The sequence below is a fragment of the Heptranchias perlo genome, chromosome 3, assembly GCF_035084215.1.
Source record: "Heptranchias perlo isolate sHepPer1 chromosome 3, sHepPer1.hap1, whole genome shotgun sequence".
Lineage (NCBI taxonomy): Eukaryota > Metazoa > Chordata > Chondrichthyes > Hexanchiformes > Hexanchidae > Heptranchias > Heptranchias perlo.
In genome coordinates, this window is record NC_090327.1 from 52,255,434 (window position 1) to 52,278,285 (window position 22,852).

Genomic DNA, 22,852 nt, shown 5'->3' on the forward strand with positions numbered 1-22,852 from the left:
CTCCAAGCCAGTAACCACCCCAGTGATGTTACATGGATCTAGCTGAAAAAATGTTTAGTAAAACGGGCTCTTCATTATCCAAGTAACATTTAACTTAGTGCTGATGTTAATATTTTCTTTTTAGGTCCTCCCATGATAACTATAATTTCAAACATAATTGTAGTCCAAGTAAGTTTGAACTCAGCTAAATCCCAAAGCACAATGTGTTAATAACTTTGCTAAGGGAAACATGTCTACATAGTTTAAAATCACTAAATACTTCTGACCACTTGATAATAAGTGACTGACCTTTCCTATTTGGTTAATAGAGGTGAGACAAATCTAACCATCAAAATGCTGTCAAAATTGTTCCTTTTGCAATTACAGATTCACTTCATTATTGAACTGAATTAACATTCGCACCAAAGCAGGTTCCATAATTACAGAATAAAAGTGACCAAGTTTCATTATCGGGATGTGTTTTAAAACTCAAACTGGTTATAAAGAAACGGGATGATCTAATAATCTATTAATTCATGTCCTTCACACTCTTGGTTCAGTAACTCTTCCAAGATAGACTCTTTTGCTCTCCTCTTCCCATCGTAAATTAAGTACCTTTTTGAATATTTTTATTTATGTCAATAAGACAAATAGCAAAAAAGGTCTCAATATAGATCTGTAATATGAAGCAACATGCCAACTAAAAAAGAATTCTACTTCTGGTTTAGAACACTGTTGAAGCAAAGTATCGACTAAGAATCTGTCCTAAAAGTGAAGAAAATGAGATATTTTAAACTCACCATTCTTTTTAACAATGAAAACTAAAGTCAAATAGTCTTTGAATGAACCCACAAAATGATTTTCTCTCAAATGAACAAACATTGAAGGAGATTGCATGAAAACCAATGTTACAAATTTACCTCTATATCAATGTTGTTAAAGGATCCTACTTCTCTAGTAGCATCCATATCATTTCCTTTAGGTCCATGAATATAGTAGTGGTATATGTGGCTGAAAGTAAAAATATTAACATTTTTCACAAATGTGTTAAAACTGACAGCAATCCCATAAAAACTGCAACAGTGTTAAAAGATATATAATCTAAGTGAAATAAATAGGTCGATACACCAAGGAGCAAAAATAAGCTAAGACAGTGTTCCTTTAAAGTTATTATTATGCTATTATCTCTTTCTGCTTCCTGGGAGTACAGGGGAGTTCAGTCCCTGGGTACTCCTTCAGTTCTTTCACCCAAGAAAGGCGGCAATAAATAGTGATCACTGGATCAAAATCATTTTTTTAAATTAAAACTTAAATGTGAACAAGCAAATTTCCAGAAATTCAGATCAGGGAGAGAGTGGTAGTAGGTAATCTTCTTTAGCATGAACTAAAAAATTTACATCTAGTAGTACTCCAAGGATGTTGACCCCAAAATCAGGAATATTGCTTGCTGTATGCAAGGATATTAGCATTACAATCCTTAAGACAACTGTGTCTTAAAGATGCGTTTTGTAAATTATCTCCAAAAATTCACCCTTCTAGTGAAACGTCCTTTGATCCTGCTAGGTTCTGACACCACAATGCAGTGCAGCCAATTTACTTTACAATACACTTTCCAAGTACTAAAAGTGGAAAAACAACTGGCCCGCGCACTCAGATCCTTAGCCAACCTCACTTGCCTGACAGCTTGTTTCTCCACCTGGCAGATACAAATATTTGGATCCTTTTTTAAAGGGTGAGGAAAGATAAATAGGTAAATAAACCCCAAGATTTTAATCCTATGAAGGACCACAGTTTGTTTCCACCTGAAATATTTTGAGGGATTCATGACAGATCAATACCAATTATTGAATGGGCAAGGGAGCACTCCAGCTTGCATTCTCTGGAGGCAGTTGTAGTAAATGATCGCACCTTTCCACCAATTCTTGTATTAAGGCACTTACGGCAATCCATTATGCAAGGACCAAGAATAAGCTGGATGGCACTCACTTGCATAATTTACAGATATGGACCTATCCAAATTGGCCACATGTTCGCTATTAAGTTTAAAACTATAGTCGATCCAAGTTACGCAAGATAGATTCAGTATCAAATACGAGGTCGTTCTACTCTCTCAAACTCAGCTCGAAGTCCAAGGCAGCTAAATCACTTTTGGCTCGGGCGCACTCTTTGAATATAATCTCAATAGGCAACCTTCCGAGACAAGCTGCACAACCAGTCAACTAAGTAGCAATAGATGTATGCACCTTCTTGGATTTGTCCAGAAAGAAAATTCCTTTGGATGCCACTTCAGGGTGGCCTATAGGCAGATTGTTCTTCAGGTCTTAAGGCCGTTGCCCAAGCGTGACAGTAGAACACACATCTAGCTACAATCCAGGCACTATACTGAGGCACATTACTCATGAACTTACAACCTTGCAGTTTAATTCTTTAGAAGGAACTGAAATTTCATATGGCAAAATTTATTATATGGCCATCCCCACCTGATGAGTCCCTTTGGAATGTACCTTACAATCAATCCCAAATATTTCAAACTACTTATGTGGGACGGAAACAGGGTTCATATACTGAAAGCGTAATTTGTATTTATATCTGCATTTGGGCAGCCATAGTAGGGTTCTATATAGTTTGTGTTGAGGCGGGCACGAAGTTTAAAGTAAAATGCTGATGACTTAAAAGTTGAGCAATAGATTACACAAAAGGTTATCTTTATAGGTTTAACACTTATCACTTACGCCAGCTGTCTAGTCCAGAGATGAAAGTAGCTCTTCAGGTACTGTACATGAGCTTGCTGAACTCCTGTGATTACTACTGCAGTAAAGCTTTCCTTGTCTTTTTCCTCCATTATGAGGCCATGAAGGAATCGTTCATCTTCACTGGTGATATGCATTGAATCAGTTGGCTATTTTAAAAAAAAATAGCATAACATTTTGTAACAAATGTTATTACTTACAAACTTGCAATATTTTAGCACCACAACTCAAAACACAGTTTAACCAACTGACAAATGCACACTGCACCCAATACCCAAATTTCACTCACTGAAATTCCCAATTAACCGGTGTTTCAATGCCATTTAAATTCAATCCAGAATTTTATTGTGGTTAAACCACCTCAGGTTCCTCTAAGTTAAAGTATCGTTCGCAGCAAGTTACCCAGTTTTCAGGAGAACAGCGTCCACGACACCACACAACCCTGCCACGGCAACCTCTGCAAGACATGCCAGATCATCGACACGGATACCACCATCACACGAGAGGACACCACCCACCAGGTACATGGTTCATACTCCTGTGACTCGGCCAACGTTGTCTACCTCATACGTTGCAGGAAAGGATGCCCCGGAGCATGGTACATTGGCGAGACCATGCAGACACTGCGACAACGGATGAACGGACACCGCGCAACAATCGCCAGACAGGAGGGTTCCCTCCCAGTCGGGGAACACTTTAGCAGTCAAGGACATTCAGCCACCGATCTTCGGGTAAGCGTTCTCCAAGGCGGCCTTCGAGACACACGACAACGCAAAATCGTCGAGCAGAAGTTGATAGCCAAGTTCCGCACCCATGAGGACGGCCTCAACCGGGATCTTGGGCTCATGTCACGCTACACGTAACCCCACCAGCAAAAAGGGGGGAAAAAATTATGTTTTTTAATATCCTCTCTCGCTCTCTCTCTGCCATTTTGGGTTTCTTTCTGCCTGTCTGTGTAATTGACACAATGTATATCCAGTGTACTGGGACGTACTGTTCTCCGTGACTGGCCTGTTTGAATAACAACGACACCTTTTGATTGGTGTGATGCTGTCCCAGCACAGTATAAGATATGCGATTTGAGAACCTTTTCACTCATTCATCTGACGATGGGGATAATCTCCGAAATCTTGTGATTTTAAAATAAATTTGTTGGACTATAACCTGGTGTTGTAAGATTCCTCACATAAGTTAAAGTAGTCAGTTGCATAGAGTTAGCAAAGTTATTCAACTATAGTGGATTCCTCCCTGATGAGACCCAGGTATCACATACAGGTTTATCAGTGGGAAAGCTATAATACATTACTTTTAAAGGAGGTTGCATCACTCGCAAAAGTCTATTTGGGGGGGGGGGGGGGGGGGGGGGGTGGAGTCACAAAGACTAAACAGAATTTCCTTCACACACAGTGGCCCACTTAAAGGATTCATGAGATTATTGCTGTTATATTTCTGTTGAAAGACTTAAAAAGGACTCAATGTCACTTTACCTTTCTGTTCCTGATGAAACCACTGTATATTGCTTCTTTATTTTTTTCTTTCTTTTCAAAATCATCTTTAGAAAGTATTAACTCATGTACATCTTGAGAATCTGCTGGTTTGGTTATCATCTTCAGAAAAACACAAAAAAATTACTTTGCTAAAACATGCAGCTAGAAGACAAAAGAAGTCCTCACCAAACCATGTATTGATTATATAATTTTAAAAAAACTCACAGTAGCTAGATAGCCTGCTGAGGATTGTGCTCTTGAATTAACTCCAATTTTCCCTTTTAATTCTTCCCTAGCACTTGACAAGCTAAGTTACACCCTCACCTTTATAGTTAAAATTAATGGGCATTCCAACATTCACTTCAGAAGTGTTTACTATATTCTATTTATATACATGGTTTTCTTTACTTGCAGTGGTGGTTTTAAAAAATTCTATTTAACCAATGACTTGTCATAGTAAGACACAGGGTTATGGAAAGATTTGCTGAGATGCTGTTTTACATCATTTATATAGACGAGAAAGGTATTTTGACTAAAGATTTTCTACATAGGCATACAGTCTATTGTCTCAATTAGTTACTTCTGTGCACCCAGTTTTATTATCTAACAAAAAAAATTCATCAAGTTCACTTACTGAAAGAACACATTTACACTTCAGTTTTGTCAGCAAGATTTGCAAAGAAAAACATTAGTCCACTCAATTACTTCATAAATTTAACAGAAGTTGCTAAAACTAGTCTTTTACCGTTGATTTGAAATACTCTTGCTATTGGCTTTAAATTTATAAAAAACTTACTCTAGTTGACTGGCCAATGAAGAAAACTGCTTGTTTCCCACCAACACCGAAATAGGAAATGTCACTATTGAGACTACGAGGTACCACAGGTGGACGAACATATCCTGAATGGTCACTGAGGAAATAAGATTTTTCTCAATCTTTTGCATACAAAAACAAGATCGAGCTTAGTGATCAATTTAAATGTTTAGTACAGTTTCCATTAACATTAACTTTATAGCTTGACAATATCTATATGAAGTAAAATATTTGCAATGTTCCAAATGTTTTCATATCTAAAATGACTTTTAGCTCTCTCTTGAACACAGCTTTGCCTTAAACTGGCCTTCAAAGAAGCTGTTTAATGCAGAGAAGCAGCTGTGACCAATTGCCAAGAAAAATAAGTTTGAAATGTTCCTTTAAATTAAGAACTTAAAATTTGAAAAAAGCAAAGCTTTTCTCAATTGTATCTCGCATCAGTTGCATTGCAATTTTAGCAATTAAGGACAATTATTGTACAACATACAGTTATAACCCCATACCATCTGGGATTAATTCCTATTCTTAAAAGTTCTTTATTTACAGTCAATTATGTTACTTAACATTACATAGAGTAGATGAATAACTCCAACATTAACTTGGTCCTTTACCCGGAGACACTACAATACTGCTTAAAAGGTTTATTTTAAAATACAAGCTGAAAAACACTAGTAAGTATAATGGTAAGCATAAGTATAAAGCATGAGCAAAAACCAAAACCTTGGGAGAAAAGTAAATTCAGTTTAATTTCCACTACTGTGCTAGTGTTATCACCAGATATTTAAAGTGCATCAGGCACACTGTAGTAATAACGAGTGCCCCCCAAAGTTTTAAATGAGGCTCACTTCCAAGTGGTTGTTCTAGTTCTTGACATCTTTCCAATATTCCCTTCCAAGCTAAATAAAACCTCAAAACATTTTCATTGTGATAATAAAAATGTACATAAATAAAATGCAGACAAAAAGCTAATTGCCTTTCAAACATTCAGAGCATTCAAAACATCAGCTTAAAAGATGTATACAAAAATGAAACACTCAAAGCCTATTTGATGTTTTTCATGGAAATTCATGGGGATTTTAGGGCAACATCTTCCATGGATTTCAGTAAGATTTTCATTACAGAATCTGTGGTCTAACATGTCTGAGCAAGGCTAGATCAGCCAGTTAATAGCAGTCAAGTCAACCTCAACCATTACACATGGAGCCCTGTTCATCATATAGGTCTGTCCAGACATATCAGAACAAGGCAGTAGCAATAATAATTCACTTTTACCAAATGCAACCCATTGACTCGATAAACAAAATTTGTTTCAGTTAATCACAAGAAATACACAACCAAAGAGGTTTATGTGGTCAGTCCTGTACATAGCTGGTATAGATTTCTGATTTCCTCATTTTATTATGTTATATGGTTTAAAATTTTTGAAAATCTATTACATTTATCAAGAGCAGCCAGGATAACAGCAGTGTTACAACACCATGGTGCCAGAGTTGAGACTTGGGCTGATGCCCATTATTCCCAAAAGTGCCAATTACTCAATTTTACCCAGTATGCTTTGAGGATAGGTGCTTCCCGCAGGAATACAGAAGTTAGGAGAATACTTGGGAAATAGTGACTATAACCAAGTAAATTACATTGATAAAAGTCAAAGATAAAAGGCACTGAACTGATAATCAGCTAATTTCAGTGGGATGGAAGAGGACTCAGTCCAGATTAACTTGAATAAAAATGGCAGCTGCAGTAGGAGTACAATTAAACTAGGAATAAAGGTAATGCAAAGGTTGGGCAATAAACAGAGTTCCTAGAGTGAAAATGAGGTTTAAAAAAATTAAATTTAGGGGGACATAGAAGAAACAAGAAATATGAAAAAAGTATAGGACGGTAAATAGAGACAATATTTACCTAAGAGGGAGTATAAAAGAACACTAGGCCTCAACTTGAAGGGAAATAGCAAGAGCTTTTATAAGCACAAGTAAAAGGACAGTCATAGAAGGGATTGGACCACTTAAATACTAGGGTGACCACTTTGTGAGGAAATGGAGATGCTTAAGTAATTTTACTTCAGTTTGTAGAGGACAGTGAAAGTGGGCATGTAGGAGCACTTGATGTGAAAAATGCCAAAACACTACTGGAGTCAAACAAACACTTAAAAAAAGGATAATAGGACCAAAAGTAGAAATATCAGGCCCAGGTGGTATGCATCTCAGAAAACTAGAGGTTATGGAGGAGAGTGCAAGCACTATAGCGTAATTTTCAAAAAAATTGAAACGGGGAATTATACAAAAAGAATAAACCAAGAAGTCATAGGCCAGTAAGTCTCCCCTCAATTGTGAGTTAATGTCTAGAGTCTATAACACAGGATGAAATTGGTAAATATTTAAAAAGCACATGGGTTAATCAGAACAGTCAGCATGATCTTGTAAAGTGACAGTTGTAACTGACTAATGGATTTTTTTGAGGAAATGACACAGCATAGATATAGGGAATGAAATGGATATTGTGCATGGATTTTTAAAAAGGTATTTGATCAGATCTGTTATGAAAGTTAAGGCACATGGTATTAAAAAGAATGTGGCCACACAGAGATAGCTCAGCGACAGAAAGAATAAACAGATGTTTTTTTGGATTGGCAGAATGTGGGTAGTGGATCCTATGGATTAGTTATAGCATCCTTTTTGATTTTCCATGTATAGAAATGCTAATGTAGGCACAAGCAGAATGATATGGAACTTTGCTGATCAAAATTGAGGGGGGGATGGAAAATTGAGAAAATATGCAGGAGATTGCATAGGGACAGACAGATTAGCAGGAAAGTCAAGTCAACGCAAAGAAATGTGACGGAGCAATTTTTTGCAAGTGAAAAAAAAAGCATACCCTAAACTAAGATTCTTAAGAGTGGAAGATCAGAGATCTAGGGATACCGTTACATAAATATTTAAACAGTGGAAGTACAGGTAGAAAAGGCCATTCAAAAGGCAAATCATTGTGTTTTATAAACATAAAAGGGAAGTGATTTTTAAGTCGTGCAAGACAATGGTTAGGTCAGTTAGGTATCACGTTGGTTCTAGCACTACTTTATAGGAACATAGGAACAGGAGTAAGCCATTTAGCCCCTCAAGCCTGTTCCGCCATTCAATGAGATCATGGCTGATCTGTGACCTAACTCCATACACCCACCTTAGCTCTTAAATTTTTGTTAAGCAAAGGTATTATCAATGGAGATTTAAAATTAATAATTGAGCTAGCATCAACTGCTGTTTGCAGAAGGGAGTTCCAAACATCTACCACCCCTTTGCATGCAGAAGTGTTTCCTAACTTCACTCCTGAAAGTCTTGGCTCTCATTTTTAGGCTATGTCCCATTGTCCTAGACTCCCCAACCAGCAGAGACAGTTTCTCTCTATCTACCCTAACAGTTCCCCTTAATATCTTGAAAACTTCGATCAAATCACCCCTTAATCTTCTAAATTCCAGGGAATACAATCCTACTTTGTGTAGTCTCCCCTAGTAATTTAACCCTTGGAGTCCAGGTATCATTCCAGTAAATCTACACTGCACTCCCTCCAAGGCCAATATATCCTTCCTAAGGTGCAATGCCCAAAACAGAATACTCCAGGTGTGGTCTAACCAGGGCTTTGTATTGCTGTAGCATAACTTCTACCCTATTTTATTCTAGTCCTCTAGATATAAAGGCCAGCATTCCATTAGCCTTTTTGATTATTTTCTGTACCTGTCCATGACATTTTAGTGATGTATGTACATAGACCCCCAAGTCTCTTTGCACCTCCACTGTTTCAAGCTTTTCACTTAGAAAGTACTCTGATCTATCGTTTAGGTCCAAAGTGAATGACCTCACACTTAACTACACCGAAATCCATTTGCCACAGTTTTGCCCATTCACTTAATCTATTACTATCTCTAATTTTATGCTTCCATCTACACTGCTTACAATGCCGCCTATCTTTGTGTCATCGGCAGACCTGGATATGCAGCTCTCGATCCAGTCACCTAAGTCATTAATAGTGAATAGTTGCAGGCCCAACACAAATCCCTGTAGGACACCACTAGTCACATCCTGCCAATTTGAGTACCTACACTGTCTCCTGCCGCTCAGGCAATTTCCTAACCAGATCAATAATTAGGAAAGCTATTACAGCCAAGGAGAGGCTACAAAGATGCGAAAGAATACCAGGAATCATAGGCTCTAATCAAGGCAGACATCAAAAACTGATTTTTTTTTAAAAAACTGGAATAGAGAAGGTTAAGAGAAGATCTAATGGGGGTTTTCAAAATTGAGGGGATTAATAGCAATAGATTGTTTCCAGTGGTTGATAAATGGTAACAGGGGGGCAAGATGCAGGGTCATGAGAAAAATTTTTTTAAAACAATGTTATTAAATATGGAATATTTTACCACAGGGAGCTAATGAAACAAAAAACAGTATAGCTTAAGAGGCAGTAATGATTTGGGAAAGGGACATAGAATAGGGATTAGAGTAAATAGCTCCATTTGAACAGCTAGCACCAGCACGTGCGCTGCATGGCTGCCTTCTGTGCTACAAATCCTATGATTTTCTCAGGGGAGAATCTGTGATCCTGAAGGCGGACGATCGATCAGACCTATTGGGGCTTATTTTGGATCTGAGCCAACCGGAACGTTGGCTGCGACCTCCTGCGCTCGCAAGTGCGGACTTTGCTGCGATTGCTCAATTTGCAGGCTGGTTCCGCCCCTACATTTGCATAGGGGCTCCATCAATACTGGAATGGCAGTGAAGGGCACACGGGCACTAGGCCATTTGTGTGCGAAACACAGTCAGGGTGACGGTGAAGACAGTTGAAAGCGTTATGTCGATGGAGCGTGCATTTTTTGTGAAACGAGTTTTGTTCAACTGTTGTGGATTCGAAGTAACGGACATCTTCTGCCTACAGGATTTCCCTCGAAGCGGATATTTCGATATCACCTTCAAGACCATCGCTGGATGCCAGCAGTTTCTTCAGGTGTTCAAGGAAAAGGGGAGTGAAGGACCGCTGGCGATCCTCACTGCGGAGCCGCTCTTCACCTCCCAACGTAGAGGAATCGGAAGCTGATTGTACACATGTACAACCCACACGTCCCGGTCGATGTGCTGACGTTCCTCGCCAGATACGTCAACGGGGCGGAGAACAGCGTTGAGGTCAACGACTATTTCTGGATCTGTACCAGTAAGAGAGAGGTCATGGCAATGTTGAGAGTGGACGCCCATGGCAACATCCTCCACCCTCCATCCAGCTTCGTCATTGGAGGAAGTCGAGGGTACATCATGTACGTGGGGCAACCCATAGTCTGTCGCACCTGCAGCAAATCCCTCCTGCAACTGCAAGCAGGAAGGGCACCAGACTAAGGACAAGGAGAGCAAGCGCTCCAACCCGTGCGGGGAGGATGGCCATCTCTACAGAGCCTGCCCCAAACGAAGCTTCAGCTACGCCCAGGTGACCAAGAGCAACACAGCCAGGGGGGGGGGGGGGGGGGGGGGGCCAACAAGCAAGGCTGCCCCAAAGAAGGCCAAGACCCCTTGCCCCGCTGCGACCCCCTCCGAGAAGACCCCGACCCAGGAAGAAAAGGAGCGAGGAAAGAGTCAAGCCGAAAACTGCCAGACCCCGACACCCAACTCCGAGCCTTCCCACCAGAGGACAGAGTCCACGGACAAGGAGGCAGCAGAGGAAGAATGGCAGATTGTGAACAACAGAAAGAGGAAGCCAGAGGAAAGGAAACAAGCTCCTGCCGACACTACAACCAGGGGTAAAAGAGCGCTCGAGGCGCAGTCGGACTACAGCGACTACCCCGCGTCTGACGAGGAGGGACGACAGGAGCGAGGCAGCCAGGCCTCTCACCGAAAGCCTCAAAACATCCAAGGCAACAGCGACGGGATCGACACACCCCCATCTCCAGAACACTGGAAGCAACAACGCCTCCAGCACCCTTCAGCTCCGGGAGCAGCGAAGTGCCCAGCGCACACCAGGAGCAGCACCGCAGAGAGTGAAGACCAGCTCCGGGAAACTGGGAGCAGCAACAAGCCTCAAACGATCAAGGATCGCACGGGCTCTCCACCCGACACCACGCCGCCGATGTCACCCAGGCGGAACTACGACCCCCTCTCTGAGGCAGAACAGGACTCGTACCTCAGCTCAGGGAGCGTGGAACACTTTGCACAGATCACTTGGATGCAAGGACACAGCCAAGAGCTGGAAACAGCAAACGGACTGTCGGGTGAGACTTTAAACTGTTGTTAAAATGGGTCTGAAAGTCACATCCATTAACATGCGTAGCGTTAAATGCACTACGCGATGTGTGTCGACCTTGGACCACCTCAGCAATTACCGGCAACGGTCGCAACGGTGGGCCCACGGGTCGTCGATCTGGTCAGGAGGCAACAATAGCCGTGCCTCCGGCCTGGGGGTTCTACTGCGGGGAGGCAACTTCATCACCGAAGTAAAGGAGGTGGTGGGGGTCGCCTCCTCGTAGCAGACGTAATGTACAAAAACGCTCCACTCCGGCTGATCAACGTGTACGTCCCGACTCTGAACAGCAAGTGGCTGGCCGTCTACCAGCAGCTCCCACTGCTGCTGGCGACGTCCAGGCCAGTTGTTCTCGGCGGTGACTTCAACTGCATCATCAATGCGGCTGGACGATCCGGCAGAGCCGACAACAAACTGGACACCCCCATGTCCAAACTCCTGATGGAAGCGGTGAAAGACACCAAGCTGTGTGACGTCTTCAGCAACCCTGCAGACGGAGCGGCGTGTCAATACATCTGGTCCAGACCAGAGGGGTCCGTCCGTTCCAGGACAGACTTCCTGTTAGAGTCCCTGACGCTCAAGGTCAGATCCACTAAAGTCACACCGGTGTTCTTCTCTGACCACTGCCTCCTCCTGGCCGATCAGAGAGTGGGCAGAGGGACATGGAAGCTGAACGTGAAACTGTTGACCCCAGGAAACACTGAGAAACTGAAGAGGGATTACAAGGGTTGGAGAACCGTAAAGCCCCTCTTTGATTCCCCAATGCACTGGTGGGAAGCAATCAAGGCAAACATCAAGAATCAAGAGGTTCTTCATCCTCACAGGTGTTCAGAAGGGGAGGGAGGGAGCGAGAGCGCGAGGGCGCGAGGGCGCGAGCGAGCGCGCGAGGGAGGGCGCGAGGGAGGGCGCGAGGGAGGGCGCGAGGGAGGGCGCGAGGGAGGGCGCGAGGGAGGGCGCGAGGGAGGGCGCGAGGGAGGGCGCGAGGGCGAGGGCGCGAGCGAGGGCGCGAGGGAGGGCGCGAGCGAGGGCGCGAGCGAGGGCGCGAGGGAGGGCGCGAGAGAGCGCGCGCGCGAGGGAGCGAGAGAGCGCGCGCGCGCGAGGGAGGGAGCGAGAGAGCGGGCGCGCGAGGGAGCGAGAGAGCGCGCGCGCGAGGGAGCGAGAGAGAGCGCGCGCGAGGGAGCAAGAGAGAGCGCGCGCGAGGGAGCGAGAGAGAGCGCGCGCGAGGGAGCGAGAGAGAGCGCGCGAGGGAGCGAGAGAGCGCGCGCGAGGGAGCGAGAGAGAGCGCGCGAGGGAGCGAGAGAGCGCGCGCGAGGGAGCGAGAGAGAGCGCGCGAGGGAGCGAGAGAGAGCGCGCGAGGGAGCGAGAGAGAGCGCGCGAGGGAGCGAGAGAGAGCGCGCGAGGGAGCGAGAGCGCGCGCGCGAGGGAGCGAGAGAGCGCGCGCGAGGGAGCGAGAGAGCGCGCGCGAGGGAGCGAGAGAGCGCGCGCGAGGGAGCGAGAGAGCGCGCGCGAGGGAGCGAGAGAGCGCGCGCGAGGGAGCGAGAGAGCGCGCGCGAGGGAGCGAGAGAGCGCGCGCGAGGGAGCGAGAGAGAGCGCGCGAGGGAGCGAGAGAGAGCGCGCGAGGGAGCGAGAGAGAGCGCGCGAGGGAGCGAGAGAGCGCGCGCGAGGGAGCGAGAGAGCGCGCGAGGGAGCGAGAGAGAGCGCGCGAGGGAGCGAGAGAGCGCGCGCGAGGGAGCGAGAGAGCGCGCGCGAGGGAGCGAGAGAGAGCGCGCGAGGGAGCGAGAGAGAGCGCGCGAGGGAGCGAGAGAGAGCGCGCGAGGGAGCGAGAGAGAGCGCGCGAGGGAGCGAGAGAGCGCGCGCGAGGGAGCGAGAGAGCGCGCGCGAGGGAGCGAGAGAGCGCGCGCGAGAGAGAGAGAGAGAGAGAGAGAGAGCGCGCGCGAGAGAGACATCCTGACTCCAGAAAAGCATGCAGAATCTTCTCCTGCTGTCGTTGATGGGGATCGATGTCGGGGAGGAATTCAGAGAGGTGAAGGACCAGCAAGCCTCGCTCTTTGCCTCCGAGGCCTCCAACATCATCTTCCTGTCCACCGTCCGCACAGTGGAGCAGGACGAGACTTGCTCGCGTTTCTTCTTCCAAAAGGTGCACAGAGAGAGCTCTGTGATCAGAAGCCTGAAGGAAGAGGACGTCTCGGTCACGTCCTCGCAGCCAGACGTACTGAAGATCTGCAAATCCACTTAGGCCGAACTGTACGACGCAGCCTCCCAATCCTTGTCGTCTATCACGGAGGTTCTAGACGATGGCAAGCGGGAGAGTCTGGATCACCCGCTAACTCTGGACGAACTGACAAAGGTCGTCCGTTCCTTCGAAAACAGTAGGACTCCCAGAAGCGATGGCTTACCGGTGGAGTTGTACTCGGCTCTGTGGGACTGGATAGGGCCAGGCCTGCTGGAATTGTACGGGGGTATGCTTCTGGCAAGCAGCATGTCAGACTCCATGAGGAAAGGCATCATCACCCTTATCTACAAGCAGAAGGGGGAAGAGGGAAGAAATCAAAAATTGGCGACCTCTCTCACTACTTAACGTGGACTACAAAATTCTGTCCACGGTCATCGCCAATCGGATCCACCCCGATCAGACCTGCGCTGTACCCGGCAGGAAGATCTGATAGCCTGGCGCTACTCAAGGATACGATCGCCTATGTACAGAACAGGGGGTAAACACCTGCCTGATTAGCCTGGACCAGGAGAAGGCCTTTGACAGAATATCCCACATGTACACGGACGTGCTCTCCAAAATGGGGTTTGGGGAGGGAATCCGCAATTGGATCCAACTGCTCTACACAAACGTCAGTAACGCCGTTTCAATCAACAGGTGGGAATCAGAAAGCTTTCCGATCAAATCTGGAGTCAGGCAGGGCTGTTCTCTCTCCTCCGTCTTGTTCGTATGCTGCATCGAACCCTTTGCCAAGTCAATCAGGAGGAATGCGGGCATAAGAGGGACGATGATCCCAGGCAGCGGAGGCACTCAGGTCAAGGCCTCCCTGTACATGGACGACGTCACTGTCTTTTGCTCGGATCAGCTGTTGCTCCGCAGATCGATGAGCATCTGCGACCAGTTCAAACAGGCCTCAGGGGCCAGGGTAAATCGTACCAAGAGCGAGGCCATGTTCTTTGGGAACTGGACCGACCGATCCTTTGTCCCCTTCACCGGCAGGTCGGATTACCTGAAGGTGCTGGGGATCTGGTTTGGGGGGGCCGGGGCATGCACCAAGAACTGGAAGGAGCGTATTTCTAAGATGAAGCAGAAACTGGGACTGTGGGATAGACGATCCATCTCGATCATGGGCAAAAACCTGATCATCAGGTGCGAGGTGCTCTCGGTGTTGCTGTACGTGGCACAGGTCTGGCCCATACCTCGCTCCTGCGCCGCGACAGTGACCTGAGCCATCTTCCACTTTATCTGGAGATCAAAAATGGACCGTGTCCGCAGGGACACGACGTACAAATCTCCGGAGAAAGGGGGGAAAAGGCGTGCCCAACATGGCCCTTATCCTGATGGCCACTTTCGTGTGCGGCTGCATCAAGCTTTGCGTGGACCCTTGGTACGCAAACACAAAGTGTCACTACGTGCTGAGGTTCTACCTATCCCCGGTGTTGCGAAGGATGGGCCTGGCCACGCTACCATGGAACGCTCCATCCAGTTGGACCGTTCCGCTCCACCTGTCCTTCGTTGAAAAGTTTATGCAAAGAAACACCTTCGACCACAAGGCAATCAGTAAGTGGTCCGCACGTAATGTCCTCGAGACCCTGCGGGAAAAAAAGATGGATGGATCCTGTCGGTTGGTTCCCCGGACACCTCATCGGCAGAGCTTTCAAACAAGCACCAAGACATAGCTTGGCTGATGGCGAGAAGGGCCCTTCCTGTCAGATCCTTCATGCACTCCCGGACTCTCAGTGCCACCGCACGCTGTCCATGAGGCCTTGGTGGAGACAAGACCGTGACCCATCTCCTTCTGGAATGTGCCTTTGCATGAAAGGTCTGGAGAGAGATGCAGTGGTATCCGTCCAGGTTCGTCCTGAGCAGTTCCATAACACAGGACTCTGTGCTCTATGGGCTGTTCCTGGGGACGCACACCGAGACGGACATCAACTGCTGCTGGAAGACCATCGACTCGGTCAAAGACGCCCTTTGGTCTGCCCGAAACTTGCTGGTCTTCCAGTGCAAGGAGCTGTCCTCGACCAAGTGTTGCAGACTGGCACATTCCAAGGTCCAGGACTACGTGCTCAGGGACGCACTGAGGCTGGGTGCGGCCACCACACAAGCTCGGTGGGGAAAGGCAACCATTTAGAGCCTTCCCGCCATTGTATATCGAGGGGTTGCAATCAGGGAAAAACCCCCGCGGGCAGAATATAAAATTCAAAATGATGTAATGTACCCTGTAATGAACCTGTAACCAATAATCAGTACTGAGTGTAATGCAATGAGGCACCCTAGTGTGTCATGAACTGTAATTATGTACAGTGTTCATTGAACTGCACTTGATGTAACCTGCAAATTGTATAATCTGTATTGTGTACATTTGAAATGTGATATGACAACTGTATTGTATGTATTGCTGCAAATTTTGTGAGTAAAGTATATTTAAATGAAAAAAAGAGTGGACTGGGCAGTAGTTGCTCATCTGTCCTCGTGATCATACCAGCCTCAGTACAGCTTGGACTTGTCTTCCTTGTTATATTCATTTAGAAGTTATATGATTTTAGCTGCACAATTTTTGTTCCTACACACTTTCACCTATAATACGGCAGCAACTCACATTGTCTGGCAATACCCAGTGAAATGATGGTAATAGAACTACATGGTTTGCCAAACTGTCTGTACTCCGTTAAATTGTAGGCTAGTACAGCACAAATCAATATGAAGTCACATTCCGTTTATACCAAACAGATGTCTAGCACTAATCAAGTATCTCTTACAGTAACTAAAGCAATCAAGTATTCTGCTGTGCTGTTGAGCAGTACCCGGGAATTGCTTTGCAAATAGTGGCATTCCCACTCAGCAGCAACATTTGATTTGTCATTATTTATTTCTGCATGGAAAGGATACAAATAGTATTTCCCAATAGGGAGAAGAGTCTGATACTCGTGTCTACGGACTATCATTCTTTGTTGAATTTCTTTTTTTTTTTTTAAAAGTGAATTTTGTGTTCATTAAGGATGACATTTGAACATGCCATCATTCAGCATCATGCTCAGGTCAGGTTAACCATAAGCTGCAGGGTAAAGCTCTCAATACTCTGTCTCAACAACATGCCTTAACGCTCAATGCACTGAGGCAGGAACTTTTCTACTTACAACACAAGCCACTCTATGGCTTGAGTCAAACTTTGTATGCATGTGAGGTTTTTTGTGCAGTCAAGCCCTTGAAGCTCTTAACAATCCTTACAGCCGGTAGAGCAAGGGGGCTTTCATCCCATCAGTCAAAACTAGAAATGAACCCATCTTAGAGAAAAGAGTACAAATGTGGAAGTTGACCTCGTATGAAGTTGCCAAGAGGCAGCCTCTGTAAAATGCTTTGGGACTTTTTTTTGATGTTGAAGGCAATAAATTAAATGCAAGGTTCAGTTATCTAGCAGTGGCAATACCTATTTCTTCCAGGTATCCTCTAGTTCTAATCAATTTAAATGTAATCCTGCTCAGAGTGTTAGACTTTTACCCATTCCTCACCTTGAGCGTAAGGTTTAGACCTTCAGTTTACCTTCCTGCTGATATACTAGTGCGTTCTCAATTAGGGTCTGGTTCTCGTTCTGACAGCAGCAGCATCAGGATCAAAAGCAATTGATTCTCATCAGCATTCAAGGTGCCCCAATACAGAGCCAATTTCCACTCCTTTACTGGTGCAAGTTTCAGCAGGATATTTACCTCCTCCAGCTCAGCTGTTCGGTTGCTCCAATCTATTCAATTGATGGGGTTGCCTAGACTGGCTTACTTTAGATTCATACTTTCAATCCCTTAGTAGGAGGTTCCAGGTCACACTATTTCCCCTTTGTCTTTATCCACCTTGGAATGTGCCTAAACTAAAATTAAGAGGGTATCCTAATATGCCTGATGGACACTCTGCAAGTCTCAGCTTTGTGGAGATTGTGAGAAAAATTATTTTGTTTGTCTAGATTTAGATTGTTGGCTGTTCATTTAAATCCAGTCATTGTACATAAGCAATTTTCAAAAGTGACTGCAATTAACATTATTTTACCAAGCTTGAATCAATATAATCTTGCAAGGCCTTTAGTTTTGCGTTCTCCGCAATTACTGGCTCAAAACAGCAACCAAGCCACATAAGTCAAACTTAAACATTATTGTATTATTGGTTCGGTTTGAGTTAGTGTAGGACTCAGTTCTTTTTGAATGAGTGTCCAGCAATTCAAAATCCACAAAGTCTATGCAACTGTTTTCAAGGATATTGAAAAAGACCAGATTGAAAGGATAGTTAAGCTCATTAAAGCTGAATGTCAGTTTGGTAATCTCCAGAAAATAGTCTAAACCTGTATTAGTTTCTGCAGTAGTAAACAAGAAAAAAATGCTGTGAATATATACACACACAATTATTCTACAAAAGAATAACTTAGCATTCTTGTGTTTTCATTCAAGATAGATAAAAGGATTACTACTATAAATACATATATGACTTGATCATCTTTACTGAAGTAAATTTGCTGAATAATTTAATGTTGTGATACTCTATTTTGCACTGAAGACTGGAGAGAAATTCTATGGAACCATAGTATAATTATAGCAGCTCAAAGCAATTAACAAGGTTGCTGCTCTGTTCATTATCCTGGACAAGTAACTGAGATCTTACCTAGATAGCAAGGCTAGTTAAGATACTCTACAGAATAAGGGATTGGGATTCAACTGTGTAAGTGATCGAAGAAATCAGCCAAAAAGCCTTGAAAGGGTAGACCTAAAAATATTAGTTTGATAACACTTTCAAGCAAAGCCTAAATCCCTCCAACATTATCGCTATTTTTAAGGTGCCATCTGGTTTGTTGCGACATGTCCAGAACAGCATCCAGAGGATTATTTATAAACAATACAATTGAACATTGAATAAATAAGGTAGCTAAAATTAAAGAAGTCATTGTGTTCATCATCTTATTCCATGCTCACCATAAACATGAGTCCTTATTTTCCTTTTTCCCTTCCCTCTTCTGAAGGTATACATTCATGCTGGGGTATAGGTTGTCAAGTACCAGCAGCCCTTCAGTACTCCATTCTAGTGGCCATTCCTCATATGTAAGCTGAGACAATGAGCATCAGCAAGCTATTCAACTTTGAGGACACATCACAAGCAAACCTGATGCTGTCCTCGACCAATGCCCATACATGCAAGCTTCTCTAGCCCTGGGAAGGGTGGGGTGGGTGGGAGGCAGTCAATGGACAATAATTAACCACAACACATTTTCTTCCCCCAGCCCAAAATAACAATCTTTAAAATCATAAGAAAATAGGAGATATCCATTTCAAGACTATCACAATTGAGGCAACTCACTACAATACTTAGCACTCATCCATGGTCATTTGCTACAATAGTTCATTCTATAATGGTTGCTCTCATTTAAACAGTAAAATGAGCAACTTGAGTTAGTAACTTATCAGCTCAAAAATATGTATTAAGCTGAAGTGAATTTCTATGCTATATCTAGAAAACAAACCTTTCAATGTCATCATCTGTTCTGGTGAACTTGGACAGCCGATACACAGCCCAGTTGTTAAGCTGCTTAGATGTCATTCCCCTCCCGTTGTCAATTACAGCTACTGCTGGTTTACCTTGAGATTCATCAAACAACTAAAAAAAGAGAAATAGACCATTAGAATTGGAATATCAATGTATAATCTGGGGAGCATTAGAAATATATAAATAGTAGTAGTCAATTTCCCATGACATTGCACTTGGAGTTAAAACCAAGTGTAATCTGGTGAGGCAGGATTGGAGGATGGGTGATAATTGGACCAGGGTGCACAATTGTAATTCAGTCCCTATTTTAAAGTCATACATTCTGCCCTTATTTTTATATTTCTATTATAAATTCCTATAACCACATTTATAATGGAAATTGCCCATGTTAACTTATCATGCTCTAATCACACCCTCTCAACAGTGAAGTTACTGCAGCACCTCCATTGGCAAGAGTGTCCAATTACAGCACGACAAGTAATTATAGGCAGTTTCCATTGTAAATGTGGACATGGGAATTTATAATGGTAAAAGTCGGCAGGAAGTGCACACAGATGCAAGATTTTTTAATATAATATATGACTCACCAGTCGGACCTGTATGTTGCGAATTCCTTTACTGCTGGCTGTTGCAGATAATGAATTATCTATCAATTCGGCAAAGGCAAATGCTGTTTTTAAATCAAAAAAACAGGTCAGTTGTGTGTTTGGCCACATTTTCATAAAGCAATGTTCCAATCTGAGTAGTTCAACAAATTCTGAGCAAGCAATATACAACAGTAGCTCAGTTTAGAATTATTTGCAATATTACTGAAATCAAATGTTGAAAATTGTATACTTACGCAAAGGAGTCTGCCCTTCGCTGGCATAGTATTCATACATGCCACTTTTAACCAATGTATCATAATGAGGAAGAAAGTCAATTCGTTCTTTTGTTGCTGAGGGCAGTATTTGGTCTACTGAGTAAAGTATGTACAAGGTGGTGCCATCTTTGACACTTTTATCTAAGGTTGAAAAAAAATACAAAACTGTACTGTACTTAAACAAGCATACTCAATGAAGTTAACCACAATAGGCTTGATCTACAGATGGCAGACCCTAAAATAAACAACTATCAGAAAGACAGCATCCAGAAAGAAAAACTATTTTGGGGAACCTGGCTTCCTCAACATAATTAAAATATATTGTTTTAAGAGTGCAACCAGGAGTATTTCTTTTCATCTTTCTGACCATAGATCTTTAAATATTTAGTTTTAAGAGCTATTAATCTTTTCTGTTTAAAGTTTAAATATTCTGCAGCAATAAACAAAGTTTTTTTTTAAATGGGGAAATGAGTTTTTAAAAAAAATTTGGGGGGATTATCAATATCCTCCTACATTGCTACCATGACGAATGCAATGAGCCTATTCCAAGGGAATTTGAAAACCAACTGATTAAGTCTTGCACAAATCTTTCATAAAACCGCTTAACTTCTGGTCATTTTATGGTGTGGATGTAAAGGCTGAAACAATATTTTAGGTTGGTTGACTTCAGTTTTTACTATTATGAATTTAAGTGCGGAATGAATAGTGAAGAGGGATTGCAGGAAGAAAAGCAGACTCTGCAGATTCCCTTGGCTTTGTTACAGGAATATGTTCACTTGTCTTTTTCAGGATTTGGATTACACAGATGCCTCTACAGTAAAAACCATAATTGAAAATTATGGGGCTGGTGGGGAAGAGAAAAAATTACTCATATGTACTTGGAACCCCCAAGCAAATATTCACCTTTTTCTTTACACACCAACTTACTGATATATTTCTTTGTGTACATCAAGAATGTGAGAGAAACTCATGAATGTCCACAATTCCCAGCATAGTGAGTTGGGGCTTTTCATTCAGGGGGTGGGGGGCATTTTCCTGTCAAGGGCCTTACTAGGAAGGTTGCCAAACAATTCTGTGGCAGAAAATGCTGGAAAAGCTCAGCAAGTCAGGCAACATCTGTGGAGAAAGAAACAGTTAACCTTTCAGGTCAAAGGCCTTTTGTCAGAACTGGAAGATGTTAAAGAGTTAATAGTTTTTAAAGCATGTAGAGCCAGGGAAAGGGAGGAAAAAACAAAATGGAAGGTCAGTGATAGGGTAGAGGGCAGGGGTGATTAAATGACAAAAAAGGATGATGATGCAAGGCAAGGAGGGTGGTAAATGGGACAAGAAACAAAAGATAGGTGTAGAGAAGCTGTAAGTGGCAACAGCAGTACCACAAAAAAGGGAGCAGTGGTTATGGTCCGAAGTTATTGAAATCAATGTAGAGTCCGGAAGGTTGTAAAGTGCCTAAACGAAAGATGAGGTGCTGTTCCTCGAGCTTCATTAGAACAGTGTAAGAGACAGAGGACAGAGAGGTCAGAGTGGGAGTGGGACGGAGAATTAAAACGGCAAGCGATGGGCAGGTCAGGGTGACTCTTGTGGACTGAGCGGAGGTGTTCAACAAAGCGATCACCCAATCTGCGTTTGGCCTCCCCAATGTAGAGTCATCACAGCGAGCAACGACTACAGTATACTAAATCTCTGTCGTCTCTACACCCAGTCTGCGTTTGGTCTCCCCGGTGATCGCTTTGCTGAACACCTCCGCTCAGTCCACAAGCGTGACCCTGACCTGTCGATCGCTTGCCATTTTAATTCCCCGTCCCACTCTGACCTCTGTCCTAGGCCTCTTACACTGTTCCAATGAAGTTCAACAGAAGCTCGAGGAACAGAACCTAATCTTTTGTTTAGGCACTTCACAACTATCAACACTGATCTCAATAACTTCAGACCATAACTACTGCTTCCATTTTTTTCTCTTTCTTTGTGGGACTGCAGTTGCTGCTTATGGTTCTGCTGTTGCCATTTACAGCTCCTCCAGATCAATCTTTTGTTTAACATGCCCCATTACCAGCCTCCTTGCATTGCACAATCATCCCTTTTGTCATTTAATCACTCTTGCCCTCTACCCTATCACAGACTTTCTTTTTTCCCTTCCCCTTTCCTGGCTCTGTACTTGCTTAAAAACTGTTAACTCACATCTTCCAGTTCTGATGAAGGGGCTTCGATCTGAAACGTTAACCCTGTTTCTTTCTCCACAGATGCTGCCTGACTTGCTGAGTTTTTCCAGCATTTTCTGTTTTTATTTCAGATTTCCAGCATCTACAGTATTTTGCTTTTGACTTCTGTGACAGAGTGGGTGCTGACTGTGAGATCTGAAGACTGTGTTTAGGAGAATGGCACCAGTTGTCTGGCAATACTTTCCAGTATATAGAGTCTGAGGATTATCAATGGATTATGGTACAGTGCAGGTGGTTGATCACGTTCACGCTTGGTGAGAATATCTTCCGGCCATTAAGGGTTTACTGGCTTCTTTCTGTGTGCATTCATCTTTTTCACTTGTGGCTTCTTCCTGTTTCTGAACCTGCCTTCTGATGCACTTTTGAGTTTTAAACTTTGCTCATTGCAGCTACATTTCTGTAACATACAGAGTTCATCTCTACCCAACTCGTTCTGCTAGTTTAGACACGCTTGGGTGCCTGGTATTGCGATCTTTTACTTAAAAGGTTTACCCCGAGGGGCCATCGCGTAACGCGAGGGGTTGCCCCATTCTAACTAATTAGTCACATGACATTACGTTCCGTGAAAATGCAAATAGAACCACAGAATACTCTGGAATACTGAGACCACTCACTGTTTTTAATATATAGATGAGAAACCTAGGATTACTGTGAAGGACACCAGAGGTTTAAAAGATTCCTTGCAGGGAAAACTAAAAAGGCATGTACTTTTCCTTTACAGCATTAACTCCCCACTCAA

General features: G+C 43.7%; 1 protein-coding gene across 2 annotated transcripts in view; it reads right to left on the reverse strand.

Annotated features, from left to right (window-relative positions):
* smchd1 (structural maintenance of chromosomes flexible hinge domain containing 1) overlaps window positions 1-22,852 on the reverse strand; it is a 217,336-nt gene that overhangs the window by 163,272 nt on the left and 31,212 nt on the right. For both annotated transcript variants that reach the window (XM_067979701.1, XM_067979694.1), the window contains exons 3-9: window positions 19,877-20,038; window positions 19,623-19,705; window positions 19,013-19,146; window positions 5,013-5,127; window positions 4,217-4,336; window positions 2,712-2,878; window positions 900-990 (exon numbers count right to left, since the gene is read on the reverse strand). In XM_067979701.1, the coding sequence (XP_067835802.1) occupies window positions 900-990; window positions 2,712-2,878; window positions 4,217-4,336; window positions 5,013-5,127; window positions 19,013-19,146; window positions 19,623-19,705; window positions 19,877-20,038 (872 nt within the window). The remainder of the gene's footprint in view (window positions 1-899; window positions 991-2,711; window positions 2,879-4,216; window positions 4,337-5,012; window positions 5,128-19,012; window positions 19,147-19,622; window positions 19,706-19,876; window positions 20,039-22,852) is intronic.